The 19,430-nt window shown below is 41.1% G+C and overlaps 2 protein-coding genes across 3 annotated transcripts; one reads left to right on the plus strand and one right to left on the minus strand.

Moving 5' to 3' along the window:
* The first annotated feature begins 399 nt into the window (after positions 1 to 399).
* LOC140947905 (monocarboxylate transporter 10-like) lies at positions 400 to 4,652 on the plus strand. Its single transcript, XM_073397122.1, has 4 exons — positions 400 to 655; positions 1,513 to 2,093; positions 3,489 to 3,861; positions 4,189 to 4,652. The coding sequence occupies exons 1-4, from the start codon at positions 451 to 453 to the stop codon at positions 4,368 to 4,370; spliced, it is 1,341 nt and encodes a 446-aa protein (XP_073253223.1). The 5' UTR covers positions 400 to 450; the 3' UTR covers positions 4,371 to 4,652.
* Positions 4,653 to 8,451: 3,799 nt separating this feature from the next.
* Positions 8,452 to 17,652, minus strand: LOC140948332 (monocarboxylate transporter 10-like). Of its 2 annotated transcripts, XM_073397561.1 has the most exons (6): positions 17,522 to 17,652; positions 16,869 to 17,007; positions 14,302 to 14,519; positions 11,342 to 11,916; positions 10,167 to 10,539; positions 8,452 to 9,499 (listed from the first exon to the last, which is right to left on the minus strand). In XM_073397561.1, exons 3-6 carry the CDS (start codon positions 14,498 to 14,500, stop codon positions 9,258 to 9,260), a joined length of 1,389 nt encoding a protein of 462 aa, XP_073253662.1. In that variant the 5' UTR covers positions 14,501 to 14,519; positions 16,869 to 17,007; positions 17,522 to 17,652; the 3' UTR covers positions 8,452 to 9,257. The 2 variants fall into 2 exon arrangements, with proteins under 2 accessions (XP_073253662.1, XP_073253663.1); XM_073397562.1 differs by lacking the exon at positions 14,302 to 14,519 and having other exon boundaries at positions 8,453 to 9,499.
* Between the last annotated feature and the right edge of the window lie 1,778 nt (positions 17,653 to 19,430).

Genomic DNA, 19,430 nt, shown 5'->3' on the forward strand with positions numbered 1-19,430 from the left:
TCAAATGTCAAAATTTGAATACCTCTATTAAGCCCCCCCCGGGGAGGGGGGCTTCTTTATTTTAGGCCCATTTGAGGGGGGGCTTAATAGAGACGGGGGTGGGTTATTTAAGAACTAGAATACAAAGTGGAAAAGCTCAAGTACAAGAAGATCAGAAGAATAAACAAGTTATCCTGGATTAGTCCACTCGATGTTTTACAGTCGTGTTTGATTTATTAGTTAAGAATAATCAGGGGAGGGGGGAGGGGCGAGGGGCTTAATAGGCCTTATCAGGAGCCCTATTAACTTCTTCCCCTGAAAACTGGAGGGGAGAACTTATTAGAGGGAGAAGGCTTATTTGAAAGGCTTATTTTAGTCCCAAATGTTACCACTATAAAACAGCTTAGAATAACCTAGTAAATCCGAGGTCATTTTAAATGATTTTCTTTCAGCGCGCTGCTAGACACCACTATGAAAAACACAAAAGCACAGCTATGTGTGGAGCGGAAAGAGGAAGTACAGGAGCTCAGATTATTGCGTCCCGATAGCTGTTGGTCCTGGCTGGTGTGTGCCGCCTCAGCAATAACAACTGTTCTTAATGGGGGTATCTTTGGCAGCTTTGGTTTGTTATTATCTCCATTGATGGAAGATTTTGGAGTGACCCGTTTTGATGCAGGTAATAACCTTGATACAAGCAGTGCCGCTAGGCAATTAAAACTCCTTATTACTGCCCAGGCCAGAAAAGAAACCTGTGATAAGACGGCGGAAAACCCTGTCATGTCTAATCAGTGCAGAATTACTGTTTCCCTGCCTAGTTCCTAGTGTCTCAAGTGTTTGGAAACCTGAAAAAGCGACCGCGAGCGATCAAGGATTATCGCGCAATGGACCATGGGAACGTCTAGCTTTGACGCAAAGGACGCTGGGAAGGGTAAGCGAGATGTTTGCCTTTCCCATGATACATAGCGCGGAACCAAAATCGCTGCAGTCCCTCTCGAATCCGCTAGAACGTGCCTGGGTACGAGGCAATCTGTTTCCTCTTTGGTTTGTGTTCCTGACTAAGGCCCAGTCTTTACTTCGTGTTTCTGTTGGCCGAACTCAGTTGTAATTGGGTCCAAGAGAAGCTTAACAGGGGAACGTGATATTAAGGCAGTTGTAAATAAAACAAAATAAATACATTTCCAAATTTTATGAATCAATTTAATTCAACACGGCATTAGCACGACGTTTGAATCACTGCTATGCCAGAGTCGTGTAACACGGCAGAGCCGGTCCAAATTCAAACCTTTATTCCGACATTGTGCTTCTGCCGTGCTTTTGTCGAACTTAATTCAAGGGCTAAGGTCGGAACGACTAAATCGCGACGTATGAACAGAGCGTAAGGCACCCACCGGCTAGATTGTGCAACTGTTTTTCAACTTTTTATTAAGCTTTGCTTAAGCTCTCCAAAATAAGAAGGCGCAGGGCTAGGGTAGAATGTCCATGCAAGTTTTAGAGAGGTTCACTGTGTATGTCTTTCTTGTGCCTGTATTTCAGCATGGATTGGTTCTTTACATCTGGCATTTGGTTATCTCCTCAGTCCTCTTGGTTCGTATCTCAGTGATCGCTACAGTTACAGATTCACTTCCGCGCTGGGCAATCTGGCAGGAATGTCCGGTTTTCTCTTAGCATCCTTATCTTCTAAGCTTTGGTTAATGTACCTCACGTATGGATTCATGTCTGGCTGCGGACATATAACTTCATATAATTCGTGCAGTTTAGTAGTTCTCCAGTATTTCATCAAATGGCGCTCGTTGGCTGTTGGGATTGTTCAATCGTCACCAGCAATTGGTGTCCTTGCAGTAACACAACTCACACAGGCTTGGTTAGATGAATTTGGATGGCGATGGGCTGTTAGAGGCCTTGCTGGCCTGTATTTTGTATGTGCCTTGTGTTCAGCTGTCTTTGTACCGCTGGACCATCCGTCAGAGGTAAATAACTGGGACAAGGACATGATTATGAAGCCACCGGTGGAACAGACAAGGAGATTATCTCTACTTGGAAATCGGCCGTTCTTAATCTTACTAGCTTCCGTAGCTGTCAATCATCTGGCTAACTACGTTCCAATCATGCACATAGTAAGTACTCGATACATACACTCATTACATTACATCCATACATCCATTCATTCGGGATTGAGTCAAGCAAAGTTTCTGGCTTCCAAGAAGACTAATTCTCTATGTGACATAATTTTGTATACAAAATTGTCATGTGGTGGACTGTAATTTAAGACTGCAAGAATTAAAAAAGGGATTACTAGCCTGAGAAAAATGCAGCCAAAATTAAGTGATACCACCGACGGCTTTCCCTCGAATTACGTCTAGCGATCGAGTGCAGAAATTCCACACTGATGACGGGTCAATTCCCAGATCTGGGTAAGGCCTCTAATCTAGACTGCGAACAGTCTCTCTTTTTCTTGAAATTTAGTGAGGGGAGTGCACGTGCACGCGAGCGTTGAGCGGCGAAGCCGCCAGAGGCGATTTGCGTGTCTCGCGCGCTTTTCGCTCAACGGACTAAGAAAAAAGAGAAACTGCTCGTAGTCAGGAGCCCATAATCTGGAGCGATCAACTCTCGTAATAGGCCTATGTCACATTTTAGGGCACTTTTACCCGCGAAAATAGATATGAACAAGGAAAACTAAACGTTATTAAAAGGCAAAAAAGGAAAATTTTTTAGGCCTGTAGGTTTCTGTTAGTTTTGCTGACTGGTTTTTTAAAAGATATCAAGAGCCAAAAAATTTGCACCAAAACCGTTCTAAAAAATAAACTGTTCCGTGAAAACACTGTGACACGAGCGCAGGGAAGTTGCTCGCTCCGGGTTATGGGCTCCTGTCGTGGTCCATTCTGATCTGTGGGTTGAAGCAAGTTTTCAACCAATCAGAAGCACTTCTCAGTTTCTCGAGATAAGGTGGGTTATATAAAGGTTTGAATGTTTAAAATTCAAGGGCGATTTGTGTAAGATGCCAGGAATACTTTTCTTTTAGCATGCTTAGAACATCCTCTCACAATTAAAAGTCAGTGTGTTTTTCTTAACTTCTGACAATTATTTTCTTTTCATGTATCTCTTCACTGTCTTCTCGACTCAAACGGACTACATAACTGAATTATCCGACAGACTATCCAACTACTGACTTGACTAACTGGTTAAATGACTGACCTTACCCAGTACGGAGAGTACGAAGTGAAAGAGTGACTCAGTGACGTAACCACTCACACAAATTGACTCGCCGACTACCTAACTGAAGGCTTGTTAAAAAGAAGATAAACTAAAAAACTCGCTGAGTGGCTGCAAGGCTGATGACTGGCCAGTTGATGGACTAGACTGACTGCCCATATTTCTTTTTGTCAAACAGATGAACTGGTAACTGTCAGACTAAAAGGCTCCGTTCTTTATCTCTTTCTTAACAAGAGTATGATTGAATTGTTATAATAAAAGGTTTCTTCTAACTTGTCCTCTGCCCCTTAATTTTTCAGGTCAAACACTCTGAGCAAGAACTTCATATTGCAGGAAACAAAGCTGCAACGCTGTTTACCTACTTGGCTCTAGCATCTATTCTCAGCCGCTTCTTATTTTGCAAGTTAGGAGACTTAAATTGCCTCAAGAGAATTCGTCTTTATCAATTTGGAATGACCATCAGTGGCCTTTGCATCATGTGTCTTCCGCTTGCGAGATCATTTGGTTCTTTGGCGACAATAATGCTAGTCTTCGGACTTATGGAAGGCGCCATGTTAGGGCAATTGACTTTGCTCGTTTTGGAATGCGTGGGAAGACACAAGATCAATCAGGCTTGGGGTGTGATGCAGTGTTTTATTGGCATGTCTGTTTCTATAGGACCACCTCTTGCTGGTGAGTTTAGACTTATCATTTGTTCCAGCGTCTTTTCGAAAGGCCCTGTCTAGACGTTACGGTGACGCAGTGTCTCAAGGGCACTATTCACGCCGTATACATAGAGTAATAAAAATTGCCCGTTCTCTTAAAAGGCGACCTTGACACACCTCTGCTTGTATTGATATATTCTAACACATACTATTTAACCAAGAAAACCATTTGCATATTCTAACGTTACACTGAGGTTATATGTGGAAAGTTCATTGATCAATCACGAGCAAACGCAGTGTATGGTTTTAGCCCTGCATACTTTGATTTTCTGAAATCCTCTTTCCTCTTTTCAAGGTTTTATGGCCGACAGACTTGGTTCTTATAATCCTACATTTTACACCACGGGCGCAGTGATGATAGCGGGGACATGGATTACATCACTTATGGCATTTGTGAAACAACAACCAGAAAGGACTGAAGTGTTGCTGTCCATCGGAGAAGAACTCTTGGTTACAGAAAAAGTGTCAGTTGTCTAGAATCGTTTCATACTACGTTTTTTAATTCGAGGACCGAGTTGTTCAAACCTGCATGGGTTAAGATAACCCAGGGTTAAAGCGAGTTTGATTTCAAATATGAATGCTTAAGAAGTAAATTCAGTTTTTTGTCTACAATTTCATGATTGGATGCTTTAAAAAGAACAAAGAAAATTAACTGAGATAACTCTTTTAAACAAAGGAAAAAGAAACCCAGATTATACTTTAACCCGGGTTAGAGCTAATCGACTTTCGAACAACTGGGCCCTGTTTAATATGCTGACTTATATGAGGGTCTCAATGGGGTTAACCGATAGGCGTAAAACGGCCAAAAATTTAGTCGATAGCCGTAAAAATTGAAAAATTTTAACCGTTAGCCGTAAATAGAGTAAAAAAGAGTTAACCGTAAAAGAAACTGTTCCTTAGATTTGCTACTTTTAAGGAAGGTACTAAACTCAGCCCTCACTTATGGTTGCGTTTTTTATTCCCGGCTAGTGTGGCTCCGTACGCACGTTAGGTAAAGCGCCTTTTAGGTATTGACCAAGACCTTGGCTCCATTTCCGCCACTCTCTCGGGGAACTAATTTTTTCCATAGCGAAAGTGTGGCTTCTTGCTGGGGATTAATATTTGCGATTTTCAGGAGGTCGTGCCCTCAAAACACTAGTGAAACAACACGAAGAGATGTCACTGTGTTGCCGATAAAAAACATTTCCCTGTTTTTCTTTGACGCTATGGTAGACATTGCCATGCCTAGTCCCTGTACGGCATATTCCCGCCCAATCTCGGTCAAGGCATTTCGGTGGCAAACTCGCTAGGACCACGTGACCCGAAACACATTAGCCGCGCGGAATAATGAGGCCTACGGACAAGACAACGGCAGACAGTCGATCCGTACAGTCCTTCGCTATCATTCAAAAACACTGGACACGGGAATATTGTTATTGGCCGTTTTCACGCTAGAGCTAGAGATGGATTATCCGTCTGAGACTAGCCTGTGTACAGTCGCGCCCTCCCCACAGACACCCCTCCTCCGATTTTTTCTGAGGGGGGGGGGGGGGGGGTGGGGCTGTACACAGGCTATCTGGAACGGATATTCCCGTCTTGAAACTGTCCGTCGAAATTGACGGGTAAAGTCAGGCGGATTGTTCATTCAAAATTAAAACTATTCCAGTTTCAAATTAAGAAGTATTACCTATCTGACACGAATCATAAAACGGATAACCCGTCTCACACGAGTAATACGTCTCTAGTGTGAACACGGCCATTTCTGTTATAATGAATGTCGCGCCCCGGCCATGAGTTGGACGTTTGCGTGTTCGCTTTTGCTTTTTCACAAGAATATTTTTAATTTGACTATTGACATTTCTATGTGTAAAATAATATTAGAAGTGAAATACTTTATAAAAAGTGTGATCTATCAAATGTTAAAATTTTTCAAAAGAATAGTTTGTTTCATCCCGAGATGATCCGAAGACCTTTATTTCGATTTAAAGATAGAAAAAAATACAGGTTAATTAATATTTAACTTTTTGAAACAAAAGAAGTTAATTTTTAACTTTTTTGTTAACCGTAACTGAAAAAAATTAACCGATAGCCGTAAAAGAGCCAAAATTTTAGCCGATAACCGTAAAAGCCACCACCCCATTGAGACCCTCTTATATGTATTTATTTACTTCCATGAGGTTCGTTGGGGAAGACAGGTTTTGATTATGATGTATCAAAAATAAAAGAATGCATAGCAAAGCTACCATACTTAATACGTTTAGGATATAAAGGGATGTTTATTGTGGCAGATAGTCTTCACTCTTGAAATAGTCTTGCTGTTCTTGCTATGTTTTCAAACAGTAGTTCAACTGTTTCTCCTAGCTTGATATTCGCGAAACGTGTGAAATCCGGTTTCATCTTTTGTTCTTGCTGTACCTTTTTTCGGTTGTCGTCCCTATTTGACGATTACCCTGTACTCTTGACGTCATCTTCTGAATATCGCAAACATCTTCCAAATTTGGTCAATGCTAGCTGGTTATGAAGATTTAGCCGTGCCACTTGAGCCAATCCGCGGAAATGGAGAAATAGTTTGGATGAATAATAATGGCCGATCCTTTAGGTTTTTTGGCAAATTTCTTTAGATGAAAGGGTCTGACTGTCCCACAAAGGTTCCTGTTGTTTGAGGAGGACGTCAAAACGTACAAAAAAAATTGCTTCAGATCGCTCCTTCCCGCCCTAAATCAAGCACATTTAGAGCTGCAAACCAAAGAATTTACCGCTAAATATTGTTGTATCAAGAAAGATGTCAGGGTTAATTCCTTCAATGGGAGCAGGAAAATCCTTTTAAACAGTTTCCCAGCACGTCCCTCATATAGAAACCAGAAACAGATATTTAATAAGTCACACACGTCATTCTATCAGAGTCGTTTTGAACGGTTTAAATATTCACAGATATTCAGGAGACCATAAGCTCCAAAAATACAAATGACTGCACGTTTAGAAGAAAGAATGAAATAGAGGTCTGTTTTGCAGTGCAATCAAAGATTTCACTATTTTTCTGAAAGTTTAAAATTTTCCTTGGAGATTACAGAGTAAGATTTTACCTGCTTCCAATTTTTCCTCAAAAGTAACTTTTACTCACGTGGCTAGAATCTATGCTACTAGTAATTTATTGGAGCAAAAGAAAGCGTTTGCATAAGAAAAGAGTTCAACTCCTCCATGATTGTTATGGCCGCCGTTTCATTGAAACGCAAATAGAGACCTTACCGTCCGACAACAGCGACGCCAATGAAAACGTCGCTGTAAAAAACACTTTGCGTCGTTTTAAACTTTTTTCGCCCTAAAACCAAGATACCCAGTTACTTGAAAGGAGGGAAGTTAGGTTGGAACTGAAGAGAGGGGACTGTGTCCGAAATCAGAGATAGTAAACAATATATCGCTTGGCCGTTGCGGTTCCCAAGTCAACTCAAAATTTGGTCATTTCACGTCGTAGTTGTGTAAAACCGGCAAAGAAATTTACAAAAAAAACGTGACGGACGTGCAGAGTTCTTGTTTTGCTCATAGAACCTATTGAACGTTCCCCTTGCCGTCGTTGTTGTGCCTTATGTATGGCCGCCGTGACGTCATTTCAAAACGCTCTATTTAGAATTTTGTAATTTAAAGGGACAGGTTCACGGCTCAGCGCATGCTCATTAATCAAAATGCCATTTTTCTGCCGGGACATGCTGTATCGCCTATGAAAGCAATATGATCATGTCGTAATGTTGTCAAAGAACCAATCTGGACACTGCCCTGGCAGTCAGTTGATCAACTTAGGTGGAAATAGCTGTAAATTAATCAATGGAATAAAACCCTCGGGTCAACAATAAATTCAACGTTGGTAGTGTTGGCATAATCCACTAATTTTTCTGCGATCTTAGTACTCCTACATTCTACTTCACGTTACTCTGAAATACACTTCTACTTTGAAATACACTCTGAGATCGCTGAGATACATGTGAGCGGGATTATTAAGCGATAGAATTAATAATAGATTGGAAAAACGTAATTTAATTAATGAGCATGCGCTGAACCGTGAACCTGTCCCTTTAAGTTATTAAAAACAAAGCAAGACAAAACCAAGTATTGGATGCGTCACCAGTAACTATCTGACCCAAACAGCCAAGAGCCATAACCTCTTTTAATAGAATACCGGGATCTTTTCTATGAAAGCGCTCTTGGCAATATTTTGAGAAAATTCCTCGGAGCTTTGCTGTTAGAGTGAAACAGTTGCTCGTAAATGCAAGTTAAGGCGCCCTGAACTCTGAAACTAAAATCGAATAGCTTCGGAAGGACAAAGTTTGGACCATATTGGAGGGTCAGATGTCATTGCCTTTTGTCCTTACCTTAAGGCTATGCTACACGCAAGGACGATTTTGAGCGCAACAGAGCGATGCACATAGTTGAGAACATTTTTTTGAGTTGGTACAACATTGTTCCAGTGTTGTTGCCGTATCGTCGTTGCAAATCGTCTCGGGTAACACCTCACCTTTAGGTCATCATAAAAAGGCTTGCATAGCAAAGAAAAGACTCGATAAAATGAAGAAATATCATATTTACTAGGAATTCCGAAAAAAAAAGCTTAGCCTCCAAAAAGATTGTTATCATTGTCTTACCATTTAAGTATCTGTTTAGTTCATAAATGCTTACGTAAAAATGTGAGCAAAAAGGCAATGAGAGATCGAAAAGAATCTTAAAGGAGCTGTGTCACGGAATTTAACAAAATCCGAATAGTAGGAACCGTCACCAAACTGCATAAAACATAAAAATAACAGCTCAAAACATTAGAAGAAGGTCGGGTACACAAAAGGAGCCACAGATGGACAAACTTGAAGAAGATAAAAACGGATTGAGGTTGGGGGTGTTTGAAAACTTGTTAGCCTAACAGTATTTCAAAGTTCATTTTTGTTGTTTGTCACGTTTGATGCAAAACACTTGGGGAGTATATTAGTTGGACAAGAAGCTGTGATGTACAGGTGATTTCTTCGTTGACTTTTAGCTCCAATGCGTACAAGGAAGCAAACTTGGCAATATGAAGTATAGAGCCACAACACAGCCCCTTTAAGGCAATTGACCTATGATTATTTGAAGCTTACAAAGCAAGGTGCCAGCAAACATTATTTTGCTTTAAATCAGGGAGGGTATACTCTACCCAATTTTTCTTCAATGGGATGTACATTCCACTACTTTTAATTTTAAGCAGATTGTATTTGACTATATTCTCTTCAATTCGAAACAGTTGTACTCAATGAAAATCTTCGAGACGAAGATTTTCATCAAGCTGGACGGCGCTCAACGGAAACAGAAAATCATGCATGGCATATCTATATGGTAGCCAAATGTCTTAAGCAAGGTTCGTCTATTAATTCAAAGGACAGTTACTTTTTCTGTAACCAGAAATTCTTGGTCGTAAGATTGCTTCGCGTCAAAGTTTTCAAGTTGCCCTTTAACAAACAGATGTTCTTCGTCATAAGATTGCTTCACGTCATAGTTTTCAGGTTGCTTTTTTGCAAACATCATAAGTGATGTAATCGACGCTCCGACGGTTACAACTGCCCCAGCGGTATAAAACGATGGGGTATACGAGCCAAACCTGTCCGCCATTAAACCTGCAGAAGAAATTTTAATAATAACCAATGAGTTGTAAGCAAAGAAAAGAATGGTCAAATATCATCGCGACACCCCAATGTAACCTTTTTCATTTTTCATTTAAATTTTTTCCGGTGTTTGCCAGTGTTTTCTTTGGAAAACGGCAAATGCCCTACGGTGGGGCCAGCAAATTCATACAAAACCCTATCGTGGGGCTTTAAAAAGCAGTCCACCTAGGGGGACATAGCAAAATTATGTTTCCTGACAGAGAAACCACAAACACCTTTTTTAAAATTAAAATTGCTATCAGGCGACACTGTCAAGCGGGATATTCTCGTTTTCCTCTCGTATACTCACCCCCCTTCCAAAAACTGCATAAAAACAGGCTATTTTCAAGAGAAAATCAAACAGGTTCTATTACAGTTATAACACCACGAAAACCCTTATTCCCTTAGTTTATAACTTAAGTTATCTACAAAAGCCATACGCTAACTAAAACGAAACTAACGTAGAAAGCTCCCAAAGCCGCTTAATTTGCCTCCTGATAGTCGGTCTGAGGCCATTTTCTTTTGTTTTACCCTTTGTTATCTAGAACGAATTTTCATTTTCGCGCTAGCGCGTGCAAAAGATCCCGGATGCATGTCGCCCAATTCTGGGCGATAAATTAGATTAACGTTTTCAACTCACCAGCAAGCGGAGGACCGATACCAACACTCAGTCCTAAAAAGGGCATTAGGTAACCCCATGCTTGGTTCACCTTGTCGTTTCCAACGCATTCCAAAACCAGCAAAGTCAACTGACCCATTTGAGCACCTTCCATGAGTCCAAACACAATGAAAATTGCAGCAATGGAGTGGAATGATTTTGCAAGCGGCAGGCATATAACACACAATCCACTGATGGTCATTGCCACTTGATAGAGATGAAATCTGTTGAAGCATCTGAAGTCGCCCAGCGTGCAGAAGATATGGCGACTGAAGAATGATGCTATAGCCAAATAAATGAACAACATAGATGACTTTTCCCCAGAGATATGGAGCTCTTGTTGACAATGTTTGATCTGTTGAAAACAAAGACAAAAAGAGAACATAATTCTTTACTCCATCTTAATTGCTCTGGGGAAGGAGACAGGATGTTATTTCCACAAAGCTGCTTAGGCAATGCTCAGCTCAGTGATCGTCGTTTATTAGAAACGAACGTTATTAGTCCTGGGATGTAATTTGAATACTAATTACCCAATCTGGAGGGGTGTATTTTGATAACATACACTTCTGCATACTTGTTATGAACTAAGTTGAACTGGCCAAGGACGATCAAAACTGCAGAAAATGATGCGAATTAGCATGGAAAATCTTTTTCTTAAAGAAAGGGCACTTGAGCTACTCCAAATTATATTAGAGGCCCTTCTTAAAATTCGCTGCTCGAAACGAGATGAAAGTAATTAAAAATAAAATTAAGGAAAATAAAAATTTCATAATCTTCTATAACCGCCAATTTTTGTACTGGCATACAGTCCAACCTCCAGTAAACGTCACCTCTCTACAACAGCCACTATTTTTGGCAGACAGTCCATACTTTAACTCGAACTAGAAGAAGACATCGAAGAAGAAGACTGTTCTTTAATAGTTGAAACAATTAGTGCCCCACCTAACTGAATAGACTGCCGCCAGTATCGCGATATGAAAAAAAACATTAAAAAATGTGTCTGCGTTAACCAGCAATAGTTGCACTTACAGCCGTCTTGATTATTCGTTGAGACAATTAGCACCTTAGGTTAAGCTGGATAAACTGCCAAGTATTACGATATTAATGTTGAAATGCTTGTAAATGAAGGAGGAGAAGAAGGAAAATCCTGTACTCACTATGTGGACAGTTGGAACGTAGTATCCCAAAGAAACAATAATCAGTGAAATCGAAAAAATAATAAAGAAACCATTTTTATGTAAGGGTTGACATCTCGTTTCCTTTTGTCTTGGCTTCGTTGTTAGGTTTTCGGCATCTTTTTCTAATGCTTTGTCAAGAGGCACAAAGACAAAAGAACACAATCCACAAATAACGTAGAGAAGGGCAAATCCTCTTAAAGTTCCTCGCCATGAAAATGCACTCAGAAGCGCTTGGGTGAATTGAGTTATTCCAAGCATGCCAACAGCCGTTGCCGACGTAATGATCCCAACAGCCAACGAACGGCGTCTGACAAAGTATTGCAGGACCACCAGAATAGAGGAGTTGTAGACTGCGCGATGACCACACCCAGATATGAGGCTAAATGTGGGGTACATCATCCATAGTCGGGAAGAAACTGATGCAAGAAGGAAGCCGATTATTCCAAATGATGAGCCCAGCAAGGCGGTGAATCTGTAGCTGAAGCGATCGTTGATATAGGAACCGAGAGGACATGTGAAATAGCCAAAGGCCATACTGAGTGAACCAATCCATGCTGAAACACAACAAAAATAACACTATCATTAAAAAAAAGAGTAACAAGAAAGCCAACAATCGAAATAAGACTAAAACGGAAAATTAATACAAAAACTTCAACGTAAAGTATGTTAAATGTTGCTGAATTTGGAAGAAAGGCCTTCGCAAATTAAAATTGTACGCTATTCGCACATAACCCTCCAGTCTGCCAGTTTTTTACGTGAACACCCTCTCTCTTTACGCCCTGCAGATCGCTGTCAGTGCGATAGATAGTTTAGGTGGAAGGCTAATTTCGAGTTTTTCAGTCACAAACCTCGCTTTTACTTCATAGAACGTCCCACTAGTTTGAATTCGTTTTTGAAATCGGTAGAACCTTCATTCGGTTGTGACTTGGTTCAAGATATATGCCAGGTGGTGTTGATAAATGATGATGATGACGATGATAATGATGATATGGATGATGGTGACGATGATGATGATGATGATGATGATGATGACGATGATTAATTGGTTCAAAATTCGCCATCGTTCAATTTTATTACCAAACAAACCTTGCCTGGCAGGCCTTTTTTGCACCTGCCATGCAGGCTGCACCAAAAAGGTCAACACGTCCGTTATTCGAGACACCTCAACGACATTCACAGGTCAAACTGTTAAATATGGGGAAAAGCGGTGAACGCGGCTACTGAAAACTATCTGCCATAATGATCAGGATCAATTGCACAGCTTATATCAATTTTTTGATTTACGGGAACTTTACTCCCTATGCAGACTCCCATGCCATGTGCAAATTGTAGATGTTGGCATCACTTAGGTGATCAGGATGGGACGTCGATATTTTGTACCCATGCGAGTACGTCATGGATGTGCGTGAGGAAAATACAGTGTTGATAGGCTAATCCAATTACATATGAAATCTAACCAGACTGGCATCCATTAGAAGGGTTTATTAAAGATCAATTCACCGACGATACACCCCCGCCTTTTTTTACAAGGCAGCATCCCTCTGAACTTACAATCCCTTTTTCTTTGAAGAAAAAAAAAACCCACAGAGTCCCTTCCGGTTTTCAAAATTGACCTTGGAATCAATCATGTGATTTGCTAATGTTTGCGCAAGAATTACATATGCTTTTTAAAACAATACTCCGAGAACTGCATAAAATGTTCTAGTCTGTGAACAGGCTCTCTGTCACAGTTAGTACATTTCAATTCCGAAAAATTCTCTTAAGGTATCTGCACCGGCAAAATTTCAACATTTTTTTTGTCCTAAAAATCCATCTACGGTAAGGTTAGGTCGTGAAATATGCTCTTCTAGTTTTATTTTTTCAATTTACCTCCGCATCAAAGTAAAAATCTCCTTAAAAGTTTTCTACAAATTGAACACCTATTTTTGACTCTTGCGTTTTAATGTACACGGTTGTGGTTAAGAGATCAGGTGTCGCCATTAAAACTATTTCATCGCTATTGCCGGGCAAGGTCCATCAGGGACCGTACAAATTTCATTGTGAAGAATTCAATGATATAAAATAAATAATAACACTGAGAGGTACTGTCAAATTTCATTTCAATAACCCTTTACATTCTCCAGCTAGCTGTCTAGGGTCGCCCCAGCATCGACATATTACAGAGCCCGGGTACAAAACTATTGAAACCCGTCCATTACGGTAATATGATATAAATATGCGAATACCAAAAAAGATACCTGCATTTGCTATCACATCCCAAAATTTTGTATATATTCTTCCATAATTGTTCGTTAAAAGAATTTGTCGCTCGGTATATTGCAGGGTTTTCCCAGCATGGCTCCTACCTTCGTTTGGATTTTGTTTCGATGATTGCTGTTACCTACCCAGGGGGGTACTCCGGTGTTAAAGTAAAGGGGATGATCGAAAGAGGGCAAAACCAAAACCTATAATAAAAACCCAAATAATTAATCCCTATGGCTACTAAGGAAACCCAAACACATCCCTGGACCAAACATTAATCCCCAAAATATCCTTTGCCCATATTCTATAACCTTGACCCCTTAACTATTCGAACAGCAAGCGGTGCCACACCAATCTTCAGAAACATACGTACTTAAATCAAGGCTTCCCCAAAAAAATACTTGCCAAATTTTCCTACCCCAGAAAAAATCCCGGAATCGAAAATTTTGAACCCACAAACAGGGATGCTGCTAAGAGCAGGCTGCCAACTAATTTCAACGGCTGAAAAAGAGCTACCACCGGTTCAAAATTTCTTTGGAAAACAAAGACATGGATGAGTTTTAAAGGTACACTTGTGAAAGAAAAAGCCGGCTTGACTGATAAAACAAGCCAGCTTAGCTTTTCCTTAACTATATCCCTGGCAAAAATCTGTCGATCATCCCCGTCACTTTAACACCGGAGTACCCCAGTGGGGTTACCTGCCGCTTGCCGAGTTGTGTCAAAGTGTTCTACCAAAACTGGCAGCAGAAGTCCAAAGCTGTAACCAATCCCCGAGGCAATAACAAGCGATATTCCAGAAGCAGCACACACCAGCCAAGACCAGCAGCTATCAGGACGCCATCTGGTAGTTTCATGTTCTGAATCTCCTTTCTGGGAGACTTGGACTCGACTGTTCATGGCTGGTTTCGCTAGCTATCTGCGAAAAAGCAGCCATAGAATATAGAATTGCCCTAACTCTCCCTTGGCAGAGAAATTTTACGTTCTTCCAAAGCTTTTTCAGACATATCACCCAGTTTGCCGGCATGAAAAGGTCATGCAGGTCATCAACTTGTTTTTCCAGCTACCCAGGACCGGTTGTTTTTACTAATTTTACAAACTTTACTGGGCACTGACCCGCCCAGAGGGGATAGGCACTAACAGGAATTATAGGTCTCAAGCAAGGTGCCCTCCCCTCCCACAACCCATGAAAGATAGAAAGTAGGGGTGGTAACTGCTAGAGGTACACATGCACTAGAGTGTTACGTTACAAGAAGGGGCCAAGGGGTTTTCAACTTCAGTTATGTGCCAAGAAGACCAGAACCTCGAAGATGTCAGAGTGAAGGCAGCGAATTGGTCCAGCCTGGAATTAAACTGGGCATTCCGTGTGTTACTCAACCAATTGAGCTCGTAACCAGCCGAGTTTAAAACCACAGCAAGGCATGTCGAACAAGGGAGACGACCAAAATAATTTTCACCCTCTAGTGAGAGCGCCCGTGTGGATCTCTGTCCATTAAGAGAATTTCAATTGCGTGTGGCTTCAAATGGAGAGCTACAGTAGCTCGTAGGCTAACCCTCTCCGTTCCAGAGAGACGCGTCAATCCGTTATGAGCGCTGAGTTTGGTTTTCTTTAATGACTTCAATGTGAATAGGAAACATGTACCGCGGGTAGCACTCTCGTGCCCCGCAAATATACCGCTCGCATGCTACAGTTTCGATAGTTTATCGCAGTCTTTATAATATTTTGAGAGGATATATCGTCTTGATAGGGAAAAACAAGGAAAAAATTTTACAAAGTCATAGATGAACCTGATAAAAATGATAAGCAAACGAACGCAAATGAAGGTCAAGGTTACTTTAGGGCTTTTGTAGCCTGCGCCACAGATCACATCTGGGCATACATTGAAATCGGCAAATGACAAAACCAAGCCGGCCGAGATACTATCGATCCCTAAGAACCGCTGCGTAGGAGACTAAACGTAATCTTACACGAGAGGATTCACCGCGACGATTTTTAGCGCAACCCAGCGTCAGTGCAGGTTAAACCAACATCGCAACCATTCAAAACAATGTTGTGCTTTGTTGCGATAAAAATCGTCGAATTACACCACGAGCGGTCGTCCTTCTTTCCTCAGAGCCACTCGCGGTGGGCGAAAAAGTAAAATTACTTTTTTTTTTTTTTAGCCAGTCAGTGTCATGGATAGCCTGCAGTGCAGGCGTTTTCTTTGAGCGCGCAATTTGCTCGCGAAAGCGCGATGTCGAAACTTCCCGAAGAGAGAAGGAAATGAGGCGAGTCACAAGGGTTAATATTTCTACTATCCCCAATCTTCCACTGTCATAAAATCAATGATGGCGGCTACTGACAACATTACGAACACGAACAAGGTTTCGCCCACCCAAAATACGCCTGCACTGCAGGTTATGTCATGGATAGTCTGTTACACAGCCGTTTTTAGTGTCGTCACGCAACGCTCGAGGAACGTTGCGTACCGACACTAAAAACGGCTGTGTAGCAGACTATATCATGGATAGTTGGTTCCCACTTACGCAGGTTCGAAAAATTGGTCACTTGAGTTTGCTTGGGTTCGTCGCGCAGTATAAAGGAAGAGTGGTAAAATGTGAATATTTAAAAAAGCAGATGTAGTTCAGTTGAAATTCTGTTCCAAGACAATAATGTGTGCATAATCAACGTTATTTAATGCCACCCAAGTGCGCCCAAAATTGCAGTCAGAGCTTACAGTCACCGTAAATTACATTATCCTTCTCTTTCAGTTCTTTTTTGCAATCGTTGTCGTCAAAATATCTACCATAAATATTGAAATTTTCACCTCCTGACCACTTTTTTACATCTCAAAGTTTTTTGTTCATGAAATGCAAATGACTAGCAGGTTATTTTGAGCCCGTCTTCAATCACTCGAACAAAAATGAATCTAATTTTTTTCAAACATTTACTTCGCACAGAGTATTGATGTCCATTTAAATTGTGTGTATTTGAACCTTCCTCGAAAAGCCCGTTTAGGTTGAAATTTTAGGAACCTTTAATCTTTAAATATAAACATCGCGTGAGAGCAGTTAGCGAATCATATTCTCCTGACACATATCCGTTTAGCCCAAAAAAAATACAGTGCCTCTAGATCACTCGCTGGATCTGCCGGGCATATAAAAAATATAGCCACAGCGTTTTTCGCTAAATAAATATATAAAATAAAAGCTCCTTTGACTGTTTTCTACCTATGAATCGTATTTCTGTACAGTGAAAAAGCACATTTGCAGCCGCAAATAGACTTACCAGTCCAACTAATATCGATCTCGGAAGGAAAATCCCAAGGTTTTTCTCGCTACTAAATCTTTCCCCATGAACCAGGAAAGCCATTTATACAGTTCCTTCTGCGTCTCCGTTACTCCCTTGTTGCTGACAGATTTCCTTGCTATAAAATGAACAACAATTCAGTATTTTATATCACAACCACGATTTCATCAGCAGTTACTTGACACCCGGGCTTGACACTTGATGTTTTGGACGGTATATGAATATTCACGACAGATTAACACGCTTAAAAAATAAACATAACCTGTGTAGCAGGCGCTTGGAAGTAGTGGGCGAAAGAGAGAACGGGCCCGCGCGAGGGGTGAGCAGAGCCGAAAGCTGTAGTGTGGTGATCAAAATTCATGTTTCATGCTTTTGATTTACAGCAGATAAGTTTACTTGTTTTGGTTCAATTAACTCTCTGGTATAAAATTATATTCTTCTTTGTTTAAAACTCGTTATCATAACATTACATTCCCACAAATAAGAAGAGAAACTAAAACAAGGACATTTACGCCTGCGAACACAGCCGTTTCTCCTTGCTCCTATTGTAGCCATTAAGGACGTCCCTGGCGAATTTTAACCTAAAATGAAATTTAAACTGGCACTGAAATTTATAAAATACCGTAACTTACCTAATTTGCTTCAGATCTGTCAGTTTCGTTGTTTCCTACGCGGTATTTTTTATCCTTTGTAACTTTCTATGCATGTGAAGACAGCGCAGCTAACAGCGGAGACCAGTGGAACATAAAACCATTCAATTTGCCATTGCATAAGTCGACCCGAAAACAGAAACCGGAAAAAACCGGAAAACCCAGCTCAGGGGATGTAGGTAAGCAAAAATAGCAGTGTATCCTTTCATTTTCGTAGGTTACGGAAACAATAGGTTTTTTTTTCATACAAATCCTTATTAACGGGTGTAGTACCACCAATTTTTTTCCCCAAAATTCTAATTCTGTATTGGAGGAACGACATTAATCAGGGTCACGAAATAAGCAAGATGGTGAAGTGAACGATCTTTGTCTCAAACAGAGTCAGGTTTTGAAGGCCTCGGAGGCACACCTCTACCCAAGTTTCCGTTGAGCACCCCCCTAGTAGCCTCCTGGGATCCCAAACACACGTTATTTATAGGGGCTTCGTCACGCGTTCCTGCGGGGAGTGGTAAATCCGTAGTGTGAGTTGTTTGGGGACCCGGGGAGTATGAGAAACGTTTTAGTATAGAGAAACCACTTTCCTGGGGGGTACTCCCATGAAAGTGACTGGGGTACCTGTCATCTCACTTCGGGGTAGACAATGCAGCTTTTGGTCTCGCTTTTATTAAAACGGGTTATAGTCTCCTGAGGTGTTCAGGACAGAAAGCCAACATTTTTACCCCTAAAGCTATCGCTTTGGGTTATGCGATTTAAACGGGGAAAATACAACTGTTATACTCCGTTAGAGTATCGTTCAGGGGTTTCATTCCAATTTTCCAGCGAGCATCTTCAGGAGAAGGAGTGCCCCTAGAGAGCTTTTATGAAGGACGACTCTTAAACTGAATATTCGTAAGTGTGTAAGCCATAATTTCACGTTGGATCTAAAGAACGATGTGTTGTATAATAAAAACAACGACAGTACCCAAGAGGAGGAGGACGGGGGTAGGATCCCAGAAGAATAGGGGAGGGAGGGGTACGGGAGCTGGAGCCTGAAAAGGGTGGGAAGCGGTAGAAATGAAGAAATTAAGCAACAAAGTTTAAAAAAGGGCTAATGGGAGGAAGGAAAGAATAAAGTGGCGAGAGCCGTAAATACATGCCACCAGGGGCGGGAGGCTTCGACTCCCCTGAGCCCCAAAGCTGGATACAACACACCCTGTTTAGTAACACGTCCCGTCCCGAGACCGTCGGGTAGCCAACCTCGTCCCCAGGGCGCTTTTCCCTGGCTTAGCATGTGTGGCGGGAAAAGCGCCCTGGGGAAGAAGTTGTCGGGTACCGGGGATCAAAAAGGTACTCCACATTGGGAATTATTCTTTTTTATGTAAAAGGGTTACTAGGTTTAGTTCTAATCAAAAAACAACAAAAAGAATAAGTTTAATTTTATTTTGTATACAAACAACTGATCCAATGAGGAGTGGCAACAAATGAATCCGGTATTAGGAACGGTGCAAAAATGCAAGCCGGAAATTGAAATGCAGGATAGGTACAAATTTTTGTATTCTTTGTTAGAACGCGATATATATGTCGAATGAGGGAAACGGTAAGTAAGAGTATTCTCTCTTAAATTTTAGCACATCTGTTTTCATTAAAATTGCGTGAGTATTGGTAACCTATAATCATGATAATTATAAATAGCCACCTTCAACGCGCCCGCTTCTAAAGTTTCTCGAAACTTCCCCGGCAGCAGAGCGATGAGAGACGGATGTAATCGCAGGACATTAATGAAATGGATTATATTATGCTAGTTGTTTTGCTTAAGTGATCCCCGTGGCCCCTAAAGAGGGGCAAAAGCCTCTGGTACCCAGGGTAGTTTATCAACTGTGAAGGTAAGGGTACTGGTTTTACGTTGGGGCCG

Source organism: Porites lutea, chromosome 9 (genome assembly GCF_958299795.1).
Source record: "Porites lutea chromosome 9, jaPorLute2.1, whole genome shotgun sequence".
Classification (NCBI taxonomy): domain Eukaryota; kingdom Metazoa; phylum Cnidaria; class Anthozoa; order Scleractinia; family Poritidae; genus Porites; species Porites lutea.